At 35.6% G+C, this 23,197-nt stretch overlaps 1 protein-coding gene across 2 annotated transcripts in view; it reads left to right on the top strand.

The window, feature by feature from the left end:
• Positions 1-1,249: 1,249 nt before the first annotated feature.
• LOC121301817 (atrial natriuretic peptide receptor 2) overlaps positions 1,250-23,197 on the top strand; it is a 53,864-nt gene continuing 31,916 nt past the window's right edge. For both annotated transcript variants that reach the window (XM_041231431.1, XM_041231439.1), the window contains exons 1-7: positions 1,250-2,293; positions 12,708-12,895; positions 16,098-16,211; positions 19,055-19,190; positions 21,058-21,152; positions 21,691-21,826; positions 22,631-22,715. In XM_041231431.1, the coding sequence (XP_041087365.1) occupies positions 1,585-2,293; positions 12,708-12,895; positions 16,098-16,211; positions 19,055-19,190; positions 21,058-21,152; positions 21,691-21,826; positions 22,631-22,715 (1,463 nt within the window). In that variant the 5' untranslated portion in view covers positions 1,250-1,584. The remainder of the gene's footprint in view (positions 2,294-12,707; positions 12,896-16,097; positions 16,212-19,054; positions 19,191-21,057; positions 21,153-21,690; positions 21,827-22,630; positions 22,716-23,197) is intronic.

Here is a 23,197-nt window from a genome sequence, read left to right as displayed (position 1 = left end):
TAAAATGCTGCAGTTTAGATGAAGTTTGATGGTTTGACCAGCAGATGGCACACTAGTCCCCATTATTAATGACTGTCCAAAGCAGCAACTTTGAAATAACCAGATAAATGCTAAAAATAAGAACATCATTTTGTAGGTGTTTAGAGCCTACTCATACCTTTTTATTGGTTTTAAAATAATCTTTATTCAATCTTTTTTTTTTGTTGTTGTTGTTATTTTACCTTAAACATAAACGGGATGATAAATCTTGTTACTCCAATGTCGGAATGTATTGGGGTTAGTTGTAACACTGCCTACCCCATACCTTGGAATCAGGAATCATTTATTAAGCGCTCTATGAGCTAGTTAGGAGCAGAATTGGATGATTTTAGCAATTAAAGACATGCTTGTAACAAATATCTGGACGAGAAGGTTGCCTGTCCCTGCTGTTGAATACAAGGGTGGGGAAAGCCATTTGTTATGCACTCAGTCAAAGTGAATCCTGAACTGTGACACAGGCCAGACAGGGAAGAATCTCTGAGGATAGGCCTACACTAAATTTAACTCAAGGGTGCCCATTTCTGACCCCTGAGGGTTACCAAAGGGTTAAGAGATATAAAAAAAAAAAAAAAATGAAATACTTAACTTCTGTAGGATGTGGATGAAGTCTCTGTGTGTGCGTGTGCGCGCATGCGTGTGTTCAGTGTAATTAGTTTAAATTGGTAAACATAGAACAGGGTTGGAATCAAGTAAAACAGCTTTGCTCAACTTGGCCTGAAGTGTATGGGGCACAGTGATAATAATAACAGGCCTCCTGAATGTAAGGCAAACAAATTAAGAACTCTTTTGGGATAAGGACATCTCTCCAGTTCTACAGTACTTGAAAACAAGGCTTGCAAACAGATTTCATTCACTGAGAGTATTGCCATATATTTGAGCATGTTCTCTGTAACATGTTTCTTTCAAAACTGCACATCTGAGGCATATTGTAGTGAATGGAAATTCACAATATGTAGATTTATGGGGTAATAGCCTGGTTTTTAAATGTGCATTATTATTTGTAACAGTAGCAGAAGCTTCAGCAGTGGCAATAGTAATATCTGGTGACGGCAGTGTTTCTGAAACTGCAGTACAATCATTTTGTTTTGGGGTTGTCCAGCAGATGGCGCCGTTAATCTATTTTATTTGGACTATTGTACCTGCCTTTGTATGACGTTTTGAGGCGGGCAGAGCTGAGCGGTTAGCTGATGTTGGAGTCCTCTGGATGGATGCTAACACACACACAAGACAGGACTCGCTGAAGAGTAGCGAGAGAAGCGTCTGAACTGGCAACGGGACACATGTCAGTTACGGCCTGCAAAAACTTCTGCAAAGAGTTAAACGGAACCCGGATGAATTTATTTTAACCTGAAGGGAAAAAAAAAGCTGTGGAATATTATGAATAATATATATTGTGCATTTAATTAAGACACAAAAGTAATAACGTCTGCTTTTGGACTCTCAGTTGCACTTTATTTTTTAAGTCAACGTTTGTGTCACCAGGTGTTTTTTTTTTTTTTTTCCTAATCTAAGCCTAATGTGAAATCTTCTACCTGCTCTGTCAAAATGGGTTTTGGATACCAAATGCAACTTGGATATGGCTTACTTTTAATGTTCATTTCTTCTCTTTTGACAACTGGTCAATCAAATCTAAAAAAGAACATCACAATGGCTGTGATGTTGCCCAACAATTACAGCAAATATCCCTGGGCTCTCCCAAGGGTCACCCCAGCCATTCACATGGCAAACGAAGCCATTCAGAAGGACGACAGACTGTTGAAGGGTTACAGCATCAACGTGGTGACCGAAAGCACCGAGGACGAAGGAGGATGCTCTCAGACACTGGCCCAAATAATCGCGGTGGATTTAAAGCTGTACACGAACCCTGACGTTTTTATTGGACCTGGGTGCGTCTACTCTGCTGCTTCGGTGGGCAGGTTTGCCACCCACTGGAAACTCCCTCTGATCACAGCTTGGGCTCCCGCTTATGGGTTTGCCAGAAAGGATGAGTACAAGACTGTTGTGAGAACGGGGCCCTCCACTACAAAACTTGGAGAGTTTGCCAATTATGTCCACTCTTATTTTAACTGGACTTCTCGGGCTGTTATAATCTACCATGATATCAAAACGGATGACCGTCCCTATTACTTTTTAATTGAGGGTATCTACAGCATCTTGGAGTTGGAAAACATGACTGTCAGTTCCTATCTTTACCCTGAGCCACAGAAGATTGATTACAAAGAAATTGTCCAGCTCATAAAAAACAGTGGAAGAAGTGAGTCTGGGCATATTTGCATGCTTTCATTAAATTAAATCTGTCCATACATATACATAAACCTACACAGCCCCGTATACATACACATATATAGCCCTTCATACATGCTTACAAATCGCCAAATATCCATAAATATTACCATCTCATACAATATATTCGTTTATTCAGATACTTTGTCAGGTACACGCTGGCCTTATCTTCTGTGTACAAATTAAATGTAATTCGTGTTTTTGAATCAGTGTGCTGATTACACTATGTAACACAATTTTTGTTCCTGGGTAGTAAGTGTTATTTCCTAATTGCTTATGCCTCAAAAGTATAGAAAATGGCTATTATTCCCCACAAACTTTGCTTTTGTGACCAGGACAGTGATATTTCAAAATATCACTATCTCCAATGGGAAAACGGGCAAATGTGTGTCTTTTCGTTCACATAAAGTCAGAAAAAACAACATATGACTGTGGATACAGTATAATCGTAAATCTCGAAAAACTACTCACTTCTAAATCTTTTGTAGTCATTTTTGTATTACTTTAGTATAAATACATGTTAATTTGGATTCATATGTTGTTTTTTTTCTGACTTTATGTGAACGAAAAGACACACATTTGCCCGTTTTCCCATTGGAAATAGTGATATTTTGAAATATCACTGTCCTGGTCACAAAAGCAAAGTCTGTGGGGAATAATAGCCATTTTCTATACTTTTGAGGCATGAGCAATTAGGAAATAACACTTACTACCCAGGAACAAAAAAAACAAAACAAAAAATTGTTACACGGTGTTATATATCCACAAATGTATGTGGTCATATAACATCACCACTAGCGGTCACACGTATATCTATTCATGTTTTTCTTTTAATTTAGGTACCAATTTGTTGAAAGTTTGTATGCAGTTGTTGGGAACCTTACTGTTGTACAGACTGCGTGTATGGAAATGTGTTACCCTGGATATTAGATACCAAGTACAGTAAATGGAATAGCCAAATAGTGTGCGACACTCTTAAAAGTGGCTATAGTGGTACTATATTGATTTTGACCATCTGCTGATGTTCTGTAGCTTTGTCTTTCCATCCAGTATTTATTGATGGCACCTTGTAGCTGGAATGGAAGTCGGATTCTAACACGTCAAAGCGAAATGTATGCTGTTTAAACGGTCTTTGGAATTTTCAAAGTGTATTTATTACATGGGAGTAACCTTTTGATCCTCATGATCGCTGACACATTAATAGCAGGGTTTATTATGCAGCTAATGTAGTCTTTACCCCATTAGATAAAAGGTTTTGCATTTTTGATTACTGAATTCGATATATCTTGACTCCTGCTACCACGGTTTATTACTGTTATGTTAATTGTATTGTTTTTAGTACTTATTATTATTTATTTTTTTAGAATGAAAACGAAAATATAAACGAAAAGGCTAAATAGTTTGGAAGACTGTAAGGCAAATCTGAACAAACAAAGACTGTAAGGCAAATCTGAACAAACATTAAACGAAGGATTGTTGTTATGTTTTAATTAGTTATTGAAATATTGAAAAAATATCCATTATTTTTGCAAATATACGTCGACGATCTATACAAAGTAAACAGTAATAATAATGAACATTACACACACACACACACACACACGCACGCACGCACACACACACACACACACACACACACACACACACACACACACACACACACTACCAGTACTACTACAAGTAATTACAGTAGTAAAATAATAAAAGGCGACAATGGCTTTTTATGTTTACTAATGCAATCAATCCAATGCGAAAAATTACCTTAAAGACCAGGGAAAACTTGGTGTAATTTATGTAATGGAACTAAATATAAAGTATATGACTACAAGGGCATATACAACACTTTGAATTTTACTTATTTCGCTATACTGTAATATACTGTTTAACATTTAAAAAATCAACATTTTCTTTGACACTTTGTATAAGATTATAGCATAGTTGAGATGTAATAAACCTCATGCATATAATTTAACTATTATTTATTATGCTGCTAAAACATTTTAAAAAAAAGCTTTCTTGTTTTCACAGCTGCAAGTCAAATACCACTCTGAGCTTCTCATTTGTTATATAGACAATTTTTATGTAAACATTTTTTTTTTTTAATAAGTCCTCAGTTTGAACCTAGTTTTGATTTTCAAAATTCCGCAGAAAACCCACATTTTGATGAAACAACTTCAAATGGGGAAATAGAACAAAGCGTTTGTTATTTCCCCAGCCACAGAGTAAGTAGCCGCTTCCTTATTTTAACAGTTAGATTTGCACCTATACTCGCAGGATCATTTCACAAGCTGATTCAATAGCTTTCGAGAACTTCCGTTTGAAAACGAAAACAAACTATTCCAGCAGCAACTGCTTCTAAAACGACAGGTGAAGGCTTATTGTGAGGAAATGAGGTGGGGGAAGCATATTCGTTTTGTTCTGCTCAGTCATAGATTAAACATTTAACATTTTAAATTTTAAAACGATGATAATTTCAGAACTAATATATATATATATATATATATATATATATATATATATATATATATATATATATATATATATATACATATACACACACATATACACACACACACACACACACACACACACACACACACACACACACATTCTAAGTTTCACAAAGATTAACTCACATTAACAACTGACATTAGAACTAATGTCCCAGCATTGATTCCTTGAATACCTTCATTAAATATAAATAAACTGCACTTCACAATTAGTATTTTAGTAATAAAATAAAATGAACCCTAAACTACCCATGACTGAATATCCACTATGTCATTCATAATGTGGCTCATGATTACATAGAAAAAATAAAAATAACAATTATGTCTATAAATGATCTTATGATCCTGACATTATGACATGAAATGTAAAAAGCCCTAAATAATGGAGCATATTCACTAAGTATTTAGCTTGTTGTTGTTAAAAGGCTTAAAACAAATAACTCGGGATTCTAATTGAAGTGTTCATACGTGCGTCTTAGTCAGGATTTGGTAGTTCTGTAACATTATAAATTCATTTTTTGTTTTACTAATGCTGCAAACTTAGCACGGTGGTAAATGCTTTATAAATATGGTCTAGTTTATCTTGTGATCTCAACATGACTATGATATATATATATATATATATATATATATATATATATATATATATATATATATATATATATATATATATATATATAATGTGTGTCTGTGTGTTGTTGCTATTTAATGAGTTATTTTATTCTGTTGTGTTGCGTACTGCACAGCTAACGTGGTACTGTAGCTTTAATTAGAAGACCGACGCACACTGTGACGTAACTGCTCACTGCTTGTGTTATCAAATGATCTTCTTGTCGGGTTCGAATTAAGTGAATGTTCTGAATCTCTATGGGGTCATTCGCAAGGCAACCCCAGCCCGAACACGAAAATAATCCCAAATTATCCCAACATACACAGACAGAGGAAAATTATATATATATATATATATATATATATATATATATATATATATATATATATATATATATATATATATATTTTCCTCTGTCCATTAAGCAATTGTAGCTAACAAAATAATTCCATGAATTTAATTGAATGTGCACTTCGCTTGGAAGATCTCAAATGTGCAGTTTTTAAAGAAACACATGCTATATAAAATATGTATTTTCGTTTTAAAATGTGATATGTGCTACTACATTAGGTTAAAGAATGTTCAAAGTTTGCTTTCCTTATTTGCAGGAAATCTGTTTTACTTCAAAATTCCTGGCAGCAGTGCATGTCATTCAATAGGTGGGAAGCAGCTGGTTGGTTAATGACAGGGAAGACAGAATTGAAGGGGTGGGGATTATTTCACTCTCCAAGTGAAGCACTACCTGGAAGCAAGGTTTGCAAATAGAGATCTCTTTTATCAAGTGGAGTACTTGTGTTTTTTTTTTCTTTATTAAACTGTATAATGTGATTAAGATGTATATAGAGAATCAAAGTACATATATGGAATTACTTTAGTTAGCTACAGACACTTTAACAAGCCATTGTACATTCAGTTCTAGAAAAAGTGTTTCCTGTTTGATTTTTTTTTTTTTTAATGGATGAATTCCCACGTGTTTACTGAGCAGAATCGCCTATATAAGTTATTGCAATGCGTGTACTTTTACATAAATATGAACAACAACTTAATTAGAATTAGCAGACCATTGTTCAGGAATGCTAGATTAAACAGGCAGCTTTGACATGTCTAGCGTTTCAGAGGCAATCAGATCTTTCAGTGATAATAGTAAGAGACTTGCCAAAAGCACAACCAGACATTTTTCAAATTCTTCTATTCTGGCAGCTGTACCACATTCAGAGTGTTTTTTTTTTTTTTTCAAAAGGGCAAAGTAAGGTATTAATCCGTCAAAAATGTTAACCAATGTTGTTAAACTTGAAATGCGTATTTGCCATGAATCACTGGAATATTTGAGAGCACTGTACAAGCTACAGTACCAACATGTGATTATTTGTGTGATGGCATTAACATTCAAATAACATTTCTGTTTTTGCTTAACATCTATTCGGGATGCTCCCAAAGATCAAGGTATTTTCACATGTGCTACAGCTTTTAGGCTGCTGGCAGGTTCATACTTTCAGATTTACTTGACGTTGTCTGTGAGGGAATGCGAGTAGCGCAAAAATACGAATAAAATGCCCCGTAAAAATAGTTTTGCAGCTTCTGCTTTAATTAATTGTATTTGAACTGAAAACAACATATTTGAACGCTATGTTAACTGTATATTTCAGTGTTTTAATGATAAAAAAAAATTATGGTGCTGACCATGTGCCCATAGTAATTACGAATTCTAGTTTGGTAAGAGAGGTTTGAGTTTAATGCATAATGAGTCTTGCAACACATTTGTATACAGTAGAGCCTTTCATATCTGATCGTGTAAGATGCGATACCCTGCATTAACTGATGGACCTCTGGCACGTGTCACATGCTGCTACCACCTGACCAGTACTGATATAAACTAATTACATTTTATTAGGGGTCTAAAACAGTACATTTAGCTCATAGTAGGGCAGGATGGGTTCAGCTGCAGGTAAGACAGTACATTTGGGAATTCAGCTTTACTTTTGTACATGTTGTCACTTCACTTACAGTAACTGCCCAGTTTAACAATATTAACGAAAAGAAAACAAGGGATTCGTAAGATTCAAATAAGATTGTTTCGCTTACCTCCAAAGCCAATGTGTGTTCGTGTGCGTGCTTTCTTGTTTTGTTCCGGTCTCCGGGTCAACACACGTGGTGCAAGCATTTCTTTTTTAATTGTCGATTACTTTGTCATAGACTGAGAAAGCATGGTTTAAAAACTGTTTTGTAAATGGCCAAATACTGTATTGCAGTGCATAGTTTTGCAATAATATTTTCTTTGTATAGTACAGATATGGCCAAAAGTCTAGCATCACCTAGAATTTCAGGATTGACACATACCAATATGAATAATTTAGATATTTTATATAATATGTTATGTAATCAAAGAAACTACAAAATGATATCGCAGAAATCTAGGGGAAGCCATAAAAGTAATACAGTATGTTGGATTTTGAACTGTCACATTTTTCAATTTTTTGGTAGTTTTTCGTATATGGAAAACTACAAAGCGGTATGCAATTCAATATGTTGAAGTAACATTATTTAGCAGGTTTAATTTGACTTTATGAAGCAAAATTAGTTAATTCTATAGTGTGATGCAAAACTGTTGTCCATAGCTGTATACCGTTCAGTATGTGTTTTGGACACACTGATGTACCTACATGGTTCTTTTATTATGCTCCAACATTCCAAGCAGCTGGGTTCCAAAACATATAGCCATATACAACCTTATACATATAATTTCTGTTTTCATTGTTAACATGATGACAAGTTTTTACACTTATAACTTTAAAGTCTGTTTCAAAGATATTTTCAAAATGTCCGCTCTAGTGCACTGGGTTCTAGTGCTCTGTCCTCTAAATCACTGCAGTAATGCACAAACAAACATAACAACAAGTGCTCTGGCTTTTGTGTTCCATACCACATCATGGATTGTTATTGCTGTGTTACCTGTTTGACAATGTGGACAATAATCCTTACACTATCAGTGCACTAGAGCGGACATTTTGAAAAGAGCTTTGAAATAGACTTTAAAGTTATAAGTGTAAAATGTTGTCAGGATGTTTACAGGTACCCAACACCTGGGGACATGTAACACTATATTTTTCAGAACCTTGCTACTTACTCTTTAAGTACTATGTACTGCATGTATGAATACCGAAAAGCTGTCATTTTATAAATCTGACGATGCAGTTGAAATCTAAGCATGGCATGTCATGAACAGAATGCACCTTTTCAGAGATAGAAATAATGCATTGCAGGTGTCAGTACTATGAAACTTGAGGTCACTGAGCATGTGGAACTGCTTCTCATAACATGTTAATTTAGTTTCATCAGCAAAAACAGACATGTGGTTCCCAAGTTTAGCCTTAGTAAGATATATATTAAAAAAAAGAAAATAGGTCACCGTGGCTTACATTTATAAAATGTGGAAAGACACATTAACCTAACTCATTCAAAGGTCATTGTGCATGATCTAATACTAGTCAAATTTTTTTAAGTTAAGTCTATACCAAGTTACATCAAAATTGTGTGCGGTTATGATATGCTGTATATACTGTATATGGTATATAGTTTAAAGTGCCTCTTCTGTATTCAGGGATATTCATTAATGGATCTGAGTCAGTGTCAGATGACATTCAGTCCAGCTTTAATTGGCAGCATGCTGTCTAATGGAGCTTTTTGTTTTTTGGCAAGACCTTGATATGCTTCCCATGTTGATCTATCTGACACTTAATCAATTATAGTCTGTACTGTCAACAATTACCTACTGTAACTTTCCATATAGATTTTCTTATATTAGTATCAGCCTGCTCTCATTTTGTAAGGCAACTAATGCTCACTTCTTATTGTAACAAGTACATTCTTGTAATAAACCAGACCAGTTTCCCAAACTATACTAAATAATATGCCTTCCTCTCTGACGCCAACAAAAAAAAAAAACTAACTTTATATACTGTAGGTTTTCTGGGGCAAGGTCGCTCGCATTTAACGCCTTCACCTATGGAGGCTTTTTGTGTTTAAAACCAACAAAATTAGGACGCTGTGTGGTCCATTGGTTGAAAGAAAATGGCTTGTAACCAAGAGGACTCCAGTTAAAATCCTGGCTCAGCCACTGACTTAACCTCCTTGTGCTCCCTCTTTCTGGTGAGACGTTGTTGTAAGTGACTCTGGTGCATCATTCACACACCCTAGTCTCTGTAAATCTCCTTGCATAAAGGTGCCTGCTAAATAAACAAATACTTTATACCGTTGAAATTAGTTTCAGGTCTCCCCTTTTGGGGGCCTGTGGCAAAGTTGTGAGTACGTGCAGGTGAGTGCAGTGCAGAGCGGATTAATCACATAGACAATGATTCACAGGTGCAAGGGTGTATATTAATAATTATAATGACCAGAGCCTTAGGGCAAAACCAGTAAATAATAATAGGGATGGAAGTGGTACAGCGGCATGTATCACTTGTGTTTTGTAACTCCCACTGGTTTGACCTGCAACCAAAAGTCCCGTTCTTTTTCACCCATACCAAACATAATTTAAGTGCTTGTGGTGAAAAGACAGTTCCTAGTGACAAGTGCAGTGCTGGTGTCCTGGTTTGATGCTGGCCTGCGGCTGCAGCTCCGGATCGTGTTTAATCTTGAAACAAACAATGACGACAAACAACATTACAAGATAGACGTAACAAACACTCACGTTTCACTAATTTGCAGGGTATCCTTCTAAGTTGTATTCGAACCATTTACAAAGAAAAAGATCACTTTCACTATGCCCCCTATTTATACCCTTGCTCATGACCCCTAGGTTAACGAGCACATCTGCTCCAATCCTCGGAAGCCATGCCGTCTCCTGTCCGAGTCATTGAACTTTGGTGCCATAGCTCAGCCCCCTTCCTAAATGACTGACTCCCACCTACCCTAAGGAATAAATTGTGGTGCCATTTAGTTAAGGGTACTCTGTTCCTTTTACATAGCTCCTCACAGGTCGGGAAGGAGATCTAACACCAAGAATCATTTGATCTCTTTCACAGGGCCACAAGTGGATGTTAATCCACCAGACACCATGCAAAGCAGTGGAAATCTGTTATTTGTAAACAGTTAAGAGCAGTCTCTTCAATGAAAGACCTAGGACAGAATGGCAAGGGTAATTAGAGTACATGTGTCTTCAGGGGTTAATTTGTAAACAGAAAGGTACCAGATCTCATAATTAAGGAAGGATAGCATTTTTGTCTCTAGGCGTAGTGTAATGACCCTGATTTACAGCAATTCTCATGTGTGCGTCAAGTTCTCATCTTCTTGTTGGTTTCCTGCCTTATTGTTGGTGTCGGTAGCTGCATGCCGACCTTTGCCTTGCCATGTTTTAACATATCTTCATGTTTGAACAATACCAGTGGCGGGCCCACTAATCTGATGAACATGACCGGCAAGCTCTATTTATTTTGGCATTTTGCGGTTTGGGTTGTGGAAAAAATAAGTCATCTTCTTACTCTTCGATGTTGCAACCTAGAATATATGGTTCCAGAACACTTTTGTCTTACAATTAATGGAACAGGAAACCTTTTTCATTGTACGTTTTATGGACATAGAGTTCTATTTTGCAAAAAAAAAAAAAGAAAAGAAAAAACAACCTTTTTTTCATGGGTTCATCATTTGGAAACAGTTCAATTCTAGTCTGTCAGACAAAAAGGTATCGGCTCTGGAATCCAGTGAGACCCGGCACAAGTAAACCCCTGAGTCAATCCCTATCACAAGCACTACAAATATATAGTGGCCATAAAACAGAGATAAAAATGCCTTAAAAGGAATACTTGTATTTTTGGACATAAATCAACCATGTCTGACTAGAAAGTTTTTTTCTCTAACAAAAGGTCAAACATTTTTTGAGAGCCATTACAGTTTTAATAGGAGGTAATTTAGTCTAAGGCCTGCCTACAAAAATAGAAATCGAGTACCCAGTAATGCAGTGTTCTTGGACTGCACAATCATGGTACAGTAGCTACAGTATATCTGTCTGGTGATTTTCTTTTTTTTTCTTTTAATTAGGTATATTTTAGTTAAACCTTAAATTGTTGGAGGTTTCCATGTATTTACCTGTGCCAGGAAAAAAATGAAAACAGATCTATTGGAACAGTAAAACCTGAACATTAGTCACATTGTTGGCTTTACATTAGTAAAATGCCAATGAAGGAGAAGTTTTTTATGTTTAAATGCTTTTTTATGATTAAGAATGCATTTTGACTTAAGACTTGCACTCCATCTATAATATACAGTTTCCCCATGATTTTCCTTGCAGACTGTCATTTTGTAAAATGCACCGTGGAACAGTAAACTGCAAAAACCTATACAGTAGATAAAGCATTTTTTAAAAAAAGTACATGCATCATTACAATTATATCATATTCATGTGTATCCCTATATCATCACATGTTGCTTTCATATACTTTTATTAACATGCTCATAAAAGTTATCTATCCTGGTAAAGTGTAGCTATGGTGTGCAATGAACTTGATGCACAACATCGCAGACAACAGATGACAGGTCACGGAACAGACAGTTCTCTTTTTATATATATATATATATATATATATATATATATATATATATATATATATATATATATATAATATAGTTTTGTTATCTGATTATTATATTTATGGCATATTTAAGGTGTTGCATTGGCCTTAGATGCCAGGGAAAATACATTTTTGTCTGGTCTGTTATTAATTATGGCATTTTAAAAAGAAACGCAAACATGAGGCTTTTTGTTAACCAGTACCATAAATAAAAAAATAATTGAAATAATTTGCCATGTTGGTTAATCAACAGCATTATGTTGTCTATAGCTTTCTGGTGTGCTGTGTGTGTGGTTCATTTACAATTTGGCAGAGCTGTTGAACCAAAATATGCACAAGTGATGCTTTTATAGCCCCTGCAATTCAGCACATATACAATAGTTTGTAGTTGGGATTATAGTAATATCACAGCAGGAAAGAGTGAACTATGATACACAAATGAAATTGCTGTGTGTTGTCCCAATTTACGCTGAATAGCTTTGCATTACACTTATGTTAATTTGTGTCTTAACCAAACAAATAAATGTAAATATAAATGTACATATCTAGATTCGGATATTAGCATCCCATATTCTGATAAAAAAGACAGTATTAATTTGCTTTATACATTTTTAAATAAGACAGATTAATGGTATAGAAAGTTAGTTGTTTTATGCAGATGGTAATGTTTAACATTATGTATCTTCCTGCTCCCCCCCAAAGTTATTTATATCTGTGGGCCTTTGGATACCTTCCTGAAGATAATGTACCAGTTTCACATAGAAGGGCTGTCTACAGAAGACTATGCCATTTTCTATGTGGACGTCTTCGCAGAAAGTCTCAAAGGTGGGCCCAACAAGCCTTGGCAGTACACAGAGGACCAGTGGCACAACCCATTGGAGGTGTTTAAGGTACAGAAGCTCTCATGAGTCATTTTTAATAATTCATTTTGTACAACATGCCTTCTATAATTGTATTTTTTAATTGAAAACTGAAAATATTCTTATACAACCTATACAGAGCATGTATGAAACTATATAAAATAAATATTTAATACTATACAAACCTGACATCTGGCAAACCTTGCCAGAACAGTCAAGCCATACACTACATGTGATTGCAGAAACTTGCCTGAGAGAACCTAGCTCTAACATTGAAATTAACACGTAAAACAGTTATTCTGCAGTGACAGCCGGAAGTGACACTAGTCAAATTAACACAATGATCATCAAGAAGCCATTTTAAGTGTTTATAGTTACTGTCATAAAAACAACCATTATCAAGAAAATGTATTATTGTTACAAAAAAGTTAAAATGTTTGTGTTCTGCCTGCTTTTATTCCTTGTTATTTTCTCTTGCAAGGTGGCCCAATAAAAAAAGAAAACAAAAACTTTTTTGTAAAATCTTCAACAAGAATGTAAAATCAATATTTGACATTGTTTTCACATTTTGTTGGTATATAGGTGTGGCACGGTAGCCTCCTAGCCCAGATGGTAACGGCAAGGGCAGAGACTCAGACACAGAAAGCTGCATATCTAAATGCGCTAATGACTATTTATTCAAACAAAATAAACAAAAACAAAACGGTATAAATACTAACAAAAACATGAAAGGCACAAGGGCCAAAACAAAAGGTTTGACAAAGACTCACGAAAATGTAAACAAAGCAGACAGCACAGCACGAACACGAAATACAGAACACAGCCCTCCACCTCTATCACCAACTTCAATCCTATTCCTTTCTAATTACCACCCGTGAATACCTATTTTATACACCCATGGCTGGAGCCAAATTAATCACTTAACCATTTATTTGTCGGCTCCAGCCACGTGTTTTGAAAGGGAGAAATTTAATATATTTAATATATAAAACAGTGTGAAATTACTTTTTTTCAGCTTCACCAACAATATTTATCTTAGTCAGAGCTGACTGAATTGAAGTGCATCAACCACCAGAGCCATATAGCTGATTTATTGTAGGCAGAGGAAACAAATTATATATATAAAATGTAGTGTTGTCAAAACAATAGCACTTGAACTGACTAAAGGTCTATTTCCTAGATAATCTATACAAATATGTGCTGCAGCTCGACTCTAGCAGTTAAATGTGGTGTTTGTTAGCTTGGATATAAAATAGAGACAATAAATAAACATTGTATTAGGAAAACCTTTCTGTGCTTGTTAGAAGTCCCATTCAAAAGAATTACAGCTGCTACACGGGGCAATGGATTCATAGAATCTTCTGGAATGCTATTCCACTTGCCTGTCTGAGCAGTGCATACACGTGCCAGGGGTGTTGGTACCTGCGGTTGCTGACAAGTTCAGTCCTCCAGTCCTTCACTGGCTTGAGAGCAAGGGTCATGGCAGGTTTATGAGTTCTTGTTCTTTGAACCACTCATAAATCATGTTGGTGTTTTGGTGAAACACAAACTGTCCATCCAGTGATGTATTGTGGGCTGTACTATAATGTTCAGATATGCATGGGCATTAACTCTAAATCATGTCCCAATCATATTCAAAGGTGCCGTGTTGCATTCTGTAACAAGATGTTTCTTTTGGTGTATGTCTGTAAATAATTACCCTGCATTATAAGTTATGTGTATTGTTTTGCTGGGTAGGAGTTGCTCATACTTTATTTAAGGAATTAGTCAGTGTTTCAATTTTAGAATTAGTCAGCGTTTCAGATGTTACAGTTTTGTGCAGATGTCATTCCCAGTCTTTTGAGAATCGCTTCCCACTATATTCTGACCACGGTTGAGTCTCCGGAGATTTACCACTCAAAGACAGCATTGCCCTTGATGTCACAAACACTGATTCCCACACCCTTTACGTCTTTCAATGTTGTATGTAAGCAGCTACCACTCAGATTACCTTCCATGTGACTCATGACTTGATGAAGCCTTTTCACATTATTTCCAAATTGGACTTCACCAACACTTTTCAGGGGACGTTACTAATAAAGCAGCTAGACTGTAAATGGTGTGTAGAATATTGACTTTGCTGTTGAAAGTAGGAAGCATGGTGTGCCAGTTTATGACGACTGAACTTTAGAGATGGTGAGGGTAAGTTTAGTAACAGAGTGCTACATATTTAATACATAATAAACACTAATAAGGGCTATTTACCACTTTACTTGGACTTTATTATATATTCTTTTGCAAAATTTACAAGAAAATAGCCTCTGTATAACATCTGTTCATTTCTAAGAAAGTATTACAACTGTGACCTGTTGGCAGCATTCAGAGGGCCAGCTTTAGTGTTGATCAGGCACCATCTACAAATTACAAGCTAATGTAAAACATACTATAGCTAATGTTAATACATTCCGTTTTAATCAGAAGTACAGATGTAACCTTAAGAGAATGTTTTTTTGATGCTCTTCTGCTTGTCCCTTACCCATAGCCAGAAATGATAATGGCATCTGAATGGAATGATTATTGACTTCCGAAATGGAACAGAAAAGGGCACATTTTGGTATATTTGGTACTGAAGTTTGGGTTTGTGCACACCCTCCTAGTTGTCTGTTGCAGTTTAGGATTTCTCTGAAAGCTGTTCATTCTGTAAGTTTATTGCTGTTTCCATCATTTACCAAGCTTCTGGGAATAAGCCTGGTTTATAATGATCTAAGCAGAAACAGCAATCGATAATTATATAAAACACACATAACAGGACATTAAACTGGTAAGAAATTAAATATTCTGAAAATAATATACTCTTCAAGCCACAACTCATTTGTATTAATGGTTTCACAATGATTTTCTATGTATTTCAGTAGGTTGTTATTTAATACATGGGTTCTGAAAGTATCCTCTCTGTAAATGTTTACTGTACAATGTTATAATTGTACAGCAAACCCCTAAAGAACAATACACAGTATATGAACTATGTACAGAAGTTACACCACAGTTACTGTTTACTAGTATTTGCATGTACTGTATTTAGCGCACAATTCTGTGATTGTGAAGACAAACCCCCCCACAAGTTATTTTTGTGATCATATATTTATATATAATGTATACAATAATGTAAGTGTTAATACAGTGAAGCTATGGTATAGTTAATGTATGTTTAAAAAGTCTATCTGATTTTTTTTTTTTTTCTCTTTTCTTTTAGACAGTATTTGTGATAACATACAGGGAACCAAACAACCAGGAATACTTAGACTTTCAGAAAAAACTTCATACCAGAGCAAAACAAGATTACAATGTGAGCCTGGAATACTCTCTGGTAAGAAATAATAAAATAATGAAATGATAAAATTTTTTTTAAAAAAAATCCTACTCCTGGAACCTTGGGCATCTAATTCTTGCACATTGATTTATCCTAAATAAGCTTAGTGGCTTAAAACCCAACACCAATTTACAGTAAATGCACCACAGCTTTGAATATAAATAAAGCAGCATACCAACTGTCTATTGGAGCTTTCAGATAACATTGGGGATTATTCCTGTAATGTTTCCCTGTTACTTAAAATGCCGGACATGTCAAATAGAACACCAGATATTGATTTTAGGACAATGTTGGTATTATTTGATTTGATTTTCTTTTGGGATCCTTTCTTTGTTCAAAAAGAGTGTCAGCTGTCCTTGAACATGTAATTATCTTAGTTTTTTAATTAACGCTTGTAGTAATTGTTAATTGTGCAGCGGGTTACAGCAGCTTCGCTACAGGAGTGTAAACGGTGTCTTTTGCATCTGCTGTTTATCTGATACTTCAGTGAGGAGGGCTGGGATTTTTAATTCAAAAGCAAAGTGGCACTGCTCTGTGATAAGTGCTTCTGACAGAACATGAGAGAGTAAAACCACATGTAATAATAACGCCTGCCTCCTTGTTTTACCTTAAAGCTGCTTTTAAAACAAATATGTGTATTATATTGAAGGTTCAAGGGTTGCAATATATTGCAAAAAGGATTTGAAATACTGTATTACTTCAAATTAACGCTGCCCTCGAATTAACGCCTCACTCAGATATCAGCTTTTTTTTAACAGACGCCGCCCTCGAATAAATGCCGCTCTCAATCAAGAAACGTAAAGGTATTTTTTTCAACCCCTGCTCAAAAAAGAAAGAAAGAAACGCGCAACTCTGGCTAGTGCATGTGATGCCCCAGAAGAGACTGCAGCCTCAATCCACCGTGTAATACAAACTAACGCGCGCACACACACACACACTTTAGTAAGCAAATTTTATTTTATGGTACAGTCCCGAAAGACAACCCAAGATGAGCTGCTTACAGCACAGCAGTACTTCACATCTTTTTTTCCAGCAGAGTTCAGTACCAACACAGCAGGTGATAAAACAAGGCTGTCTGTTTACTTCGCCCTCAGCTTGGATGGTGAAAACTTAAACAGAGGAACTTAGAGCTTTGCCGGTCACTCTAAGCACTATCCGAAAGCTGGCCGAAGATATCTTCTTGTAGGGAGTTTAGTTGTTTTGTTTTTTATTCAATTGGAATCCTGCACAATTACATAAAAGAAAATTCGCTTACTATATTTGAGAAAATTTAGTTTCGGTTTATCTTACAGATAATTTACAAACAAGCAGGTAAATTACCGTGAAAAAAAAAAAAAAAAAAAAAAAAAACGAGCAGGACATATTTTAGTTTTAACAGAAATCAAACAGATATCCAGAGGTAACATTTTTCATTAAGAAAAAACGGCATCACACTCAACTGTTCTCTTTCCTCTTCTTGTCCCGCCCCATAGCAACCAGTACACACTCCACTGACGTCCCAACCCCCACCTACGAGGCTCTCGTTAAATGTCAGTAAATGTACTGTGTACAAGCACCCCAAAACACACGAGATTATAGTGCTGCAGATCAGAGCCTCTCACGCGCCGCTTCTAAAATGGTTTAAATCATGTAATAAAATATTGCAGCGTTTGTAAAGCATAGTATTAGTAATGAAGGTCGCCGTCATATAATCGTCGACCTCGTTTAATGTCCGCAGTCATTTTGAGCTATTTAAAATAAAAGCAGCGCCAAATTGAAGTAATACGGTATTTACACTTGGCATAATAACGGCATCTCTTTTTTTTTTAAACGTGCTGTTTCTTTAAGAGTGGACCACAGCTGTTTCAGCAGTATGTCAACATTTCTGCATGAGGGAATTAATCTAGAGCAGCTGATTATAATTATAAATATTAGTTCCAGTATGCAGCTGAAGTACATCTAACAATAGAAGCACATCAGTATGCAAAATAACTTCACTACTGAAGAGCAGGACAACCAAGAAAATCTGCAAAATATGCTGTAAAAACTAATATAACATAACTCATCCAATCCCTTTACAACAAGAGCTAAATTACTGCCCTGTAACTACCCACCACCTCCTACAAAAGGTAGATTGTGAAAGAATGGGCATGAGTATTGGAATACAATTTTAAATTCTAATAGCCCTAATACCTTATTTACACCACTAAATAATAAACAGTCAGCAGTTTTTGAAACTGCATGATTGCCATTCACTTCATTCACAATCGTTAGATGGTGTGAATAGTGTATGTATACATTAATAGTGTAAGTGTTAATAGTGTTTAGTGTATCTAGGGCTTCTGGGCGAAACTTGAAGTTAACACTTTTTTTCTGGCACTGTTTTTTTTAGCCTTCGTCCAAAAAGTAGTCTCACTCCTCCATACGCGCAGGCAAACTCAAACTTTTTGAAGTTCATACTGCAAGTTTTTTTCTTTCTTTTGTAGTATGTTTTGTAATTAATTTTCTGTTAAGTCATAGAATCGCCATTCAGCCATTTTATCTTGTTGTTGGAGTGGAGGTGGAGGGCGTTACTTTGAAAAAGGACAATGATGTGAACGAATCACATGACAGGTGGAGACTATTGTCCGGTAGTGTAAGAATGTTAGGGCAATAGTTGAATATATTTTTCCTTCTATGTTGAGGCTTTAACCAATCACAGGCCAGAATTTCCAACCACTGCCTATACCTATAACAAACTGCTTCCCGCCCCATTCACACAGTGCATACTATTCCTTTCATGTAAGAAATTAGTTCATTATTATAAGCTAAAGGGAGTCAAGGATTTTATATGAGCATTTAATTCTCATATTTCATTGCAGGTGGATTTTATAGCGGGCTGTTTCTATGATGGAGTCATGCTGTATGCTAAGGTTCTTAATGAGACTTTAGCAGAAGGGGGTTCCCAGAAGGATGGCATACAGATTACACAGAGAATGCGAAACCAGAAGTTCTGGGGTAAGTTCTAGTTTTACAGTGGTTTTAACCTGATATGTCAGCCATATATATATAATACTGTGCATGTTACATGTACGTTGAATTTACTGTACTGTAAAGCCTGTTTGTTAGCAAAAAAACAGCAAGTTTTCTTCAGTACTTTTCTTGAATCTTTAAATGTCCCGACCCAACCTGCTTTGCAGCCAAAATTACAACAGTTGGACGATACTCTTATTTGACATCACCTGCTTTTGCCAAAAATGAAATTAGTAAACCAGCAAGTCCTTGGCAGGCATGAGTAGGGGTCACCACCCCTTAACAAAAAGTAACTCCCAATAGTCTTTCTCACAGAAATGTGTTTCTAATATGCCAGAAGTCAGCACCTAAAACATAAAGTATGATTGCAGCGGTCTGTGAGCTGGGCCTCCACATCAGCTTTCCGAGTATGTGTTTCCTGCAGCTGTGTCTCCCGGAGTTTTTTACAGCCTGCAATGAGTTACACTCCATGTTAAAAGACGCTGATCTCGTAGTCAATAAAAGATAATGGATGTGGATTTTGGAAATGTACAGTTTATGATACCAAAGTGTTTGCTGTGCAATATTTTCTAATGTGAGGTTTAAATACGAATGGAAAAATGTAGTCCAGGTTGAAAATTCATAAATAGTTTAAACAGCGTGTTGAAGATAGAACCGCATTTAGAAAGTGTGTGGGTAGGAGCCATTTTCCTCCCTTCTATTTATCAATTTTAGATAAATCCCTGGTATTTGTTAGCACATGAATCAGTCTGTTTGCACTCTTCACAGTTTGCAGGGGTAGGCAACTCTGGTCCTGATTCTAATCTGGGTTTACTTCAGTTTAATAATAAAGGACATGGTTGGAAATGCTAGCCCAGATACACTGTGGTCCTCTTGTGTGTCTTTCAGCCCATTCCAAACCATGACCCAGTACCATCCAGGTCCTAAAGTATTCAACACCAAGGCCCAACATAGACCTGGTTGGAACAAGACTGTGGATTGCTTAGTTCGATAATTATAGACATGGCTAGAACAAGATCTGGGCTGGAGGAATTAAAAGAACCACAAGTGAGGACCACTGCCTACTAGCTGAATGCTAGACCATATTCCTCCCTGCTAGTCTGGAAGTCTCTGGGGGACTGTGTAAGGTTATGTGGGTGTGCAATAAGCACTAAGTTTTCTTTTCAGCCCTCACTGATATAAGCAGAGACATCTATTTTTAATCTGCAGTTCCCGCAGAAATGTAGGTGAGCACTGGCTTATTGAAGTGAGCATGGCAGCCTGACATCAATGTAAAACACTCTCTGTGTGTTTACACTTTTGCTGCGATCAGCAACATAGAAATATATGGGGAACGTGCCAGGCCAAAGATCCCAGTGAGCTCTTCTTTGAAAGAACCTTTGTGGTGATTCTTGGGTTGTCTTAAATGCAGCTTTAATTTGAAAATGGACTACTTATGTTTTTAATAAAAAAAAAAAAAAAAAAAAAAAAGGTATGTTGGTTAAAAATAAAAAATAAAACACAGATTGTTGTAGATATATGAGTTCTATACAATTATGGGTGAAACATAAAATATAAGTGTTATTTATGAGCCCCATTCCTACAGGATTGTGACTTACAGATACAGAGTATGCCCGGTGGCACTAATCTTGGACTAACTAATTGTACCATAGTTAAGGTTCAGCACTTTAGTCTAAGAGTAAGTGCTAATTGTAAGTATAATCTATCTATCTGGCTGACTACAGAGTCATTTGAAAAATAAGTTACATTTGTTGTCTGTGTGTCTGTCATTCTTAATGAAAAACATACCTCACAAATAGAAACCCATCTAAATGTGATATATTTTTTCTGTATCTAATTTTGTACCTTACAGGTGTCACAGGTCTAGTGAGCACAGACAACAACAATGACAGAGAGACCGATTTCAATCTGTGGGCAATGGCAGATCACAAGACCGGAGAGTACAGGGTGAGTTTTATTTAAGGGTTATTACCGACATTATACTATAGGTCATATGCATTGTGCCTGACATGATAACATATTAAAGTGTTTGTTTTATTAAATGTATACAATGGTTACTTGATATGAAATATGTCTTTCAAAAAAGTATACATTAATATAAATGTAATACTTTCTCATAAAGTAAGCATATATTCTGTATGAGGAATGCTGCTTTGGGTTAAATGTTTTGTATAACATGCACCTTGTATATAATAGCCACACCATGTATAATCTGCACAGCTTGTATATAACCCTATTATAACCCTATGGAATGTACAGTTCATATATAATGTTCACTCAGCTTGAAGAGAAAATAAGTAAATACATAAATAAAACCATTGTGTGTTATATTTGGAATATTATGGTAGTGTGCTCCCCCTCACACTGGATGCCTGTGCACATTGTATGGAATAGTACCAATACCAGTGTTCTATGGATTTGAATTGTTTTGATTGAATTGATTAAAGAGAGTATTTGAAAGCAGTTCCTTTTTATTTCAATGCAGATAGTTGCTCATTTTAATGGAACAAATAAACAAATTATCTGGGCACTGAACGAGAAAATCCAGTGGCCAAAAGGGTACCCCCCACTGGATAATCCTCCTTGCGTATTTGATACAGATGACCCCTCCTGCAAAGAAGGTTTGTAGGGCACTTTGTTTTTCTTGTCATTAGAAATGTAGTTTAGCAATTTGAGCACCAGAACAAATCCTATACAGTAAGCATGTGAGTAATACCTTTTTAACCTGACTGTAACCACCAAAGAATCAAAGGACAGTAAGAATACTGATTATTTAACTGCTGAGGTACTAAACAAGAAAACAAGAATAAAACAGTACAATACATACATTTTTCTTACATAAAGACTGGAATAGTTTTTTTTTTTTTTTTTTTTTTTGTATTTTTATTTTGTATCCAAATATTTTATCAGGATATGGTAAACTGAGATCTAACATCTCGTTTACAAGAACAAAAATACACAGGCTTTATTTGTAAGTGCAAAGACAGAGACGAAGGCATCTTTTCAGCAAGGTATAAAAGGCTTAGAACAATAATGTAATTTCTTCTTGTATTACCTGCATTGTCAGTACTCAGTACAGTGTTAAGAGAAACATTTTTTGGTTTTCATTGATTTGGTTCCTCAATATAGAGACCTGTCACCCCCCAAAAAACTGAAGATCTGCAGATCTGTAAATTTTAGTATTTAAATCATTAGGTTTGGTGTTGAGATAAATATTGAAAGAATAATTCCCACTTTTGTGGTTTGAAAAATAAAAATACACCCCTAAGTAGTTTTTTGCCTTTCCACTTCAGAATAAGGGTGAGGCTTTCCCATGTATATGTATATCTCTATGCTTAGCTCCAGGGTTGCGATGCAAGCAGGTATTTTTTTCAAAGTTTGGATGTCAGCCAACAATATTTCAAACTTATTTTATTTCTCTCCAGGTAATATATCAGTGTTTCAGATTGTGGCTTTGGGAGCTGGCCTTGCGTTAACAATTTTTGGAATATCCAGCTTTTTGATATACAGGTATGTTCTTAGTTATATATATGAGAGAGAGAGAGAGAGAGAGTATATTAAAATAACTACATATGAATTGTGCATACTGTAAATCATGGGAATTAACACCATGGTTTTATAATATGTTTTATAATATGTTCATAGTAATATGGCACTGCTGGGTATAATATTGATGAGAGTATTGTTGCTTGGGTGTTTTTGTATTTGAAGATATTTTATTAAATGCTCTATAATTAGGTGGAGTATATATGGCAAAACCTATTTTACCTAAATTATAAGCTTTATCATTTACAAATATCAGGTTACTGGCAATGGAGTTCTGTTTTGGAGGTCACAAGGAAGTACATTTTTTGCAAATATTGCCCTTCTGTATTAATACAATTTGCATTCATCTTTTTATTGTTACAGTGCTTGGGCAAGAACTGAAAGGAATAAATAGGTAATAAAAGGGAAAAAAATAAATAATTTCAGGGAATTCAAGTTAACTCATG

This window comes from Polyodon spathula, chromosome 2 (assembly GCF_017654505.1).
Source record: "Polyodon spathula isolate WHYD16114869_AA chromosome 2, ASM1765450v1, whole genome shotgun sequence".
In the NCBI taxonomy this organism is placed as follows: Eukaryota; Metazoa; Chordata; class Actinopteri; order Acipenseriformes; family Polyodontidae; genus Polyodon; species Polyodon spathula.
Note: the sequence above shows the minus strand (reverse complement) of the source record. Positions and strands in the feature narration are given on the sequence as shown.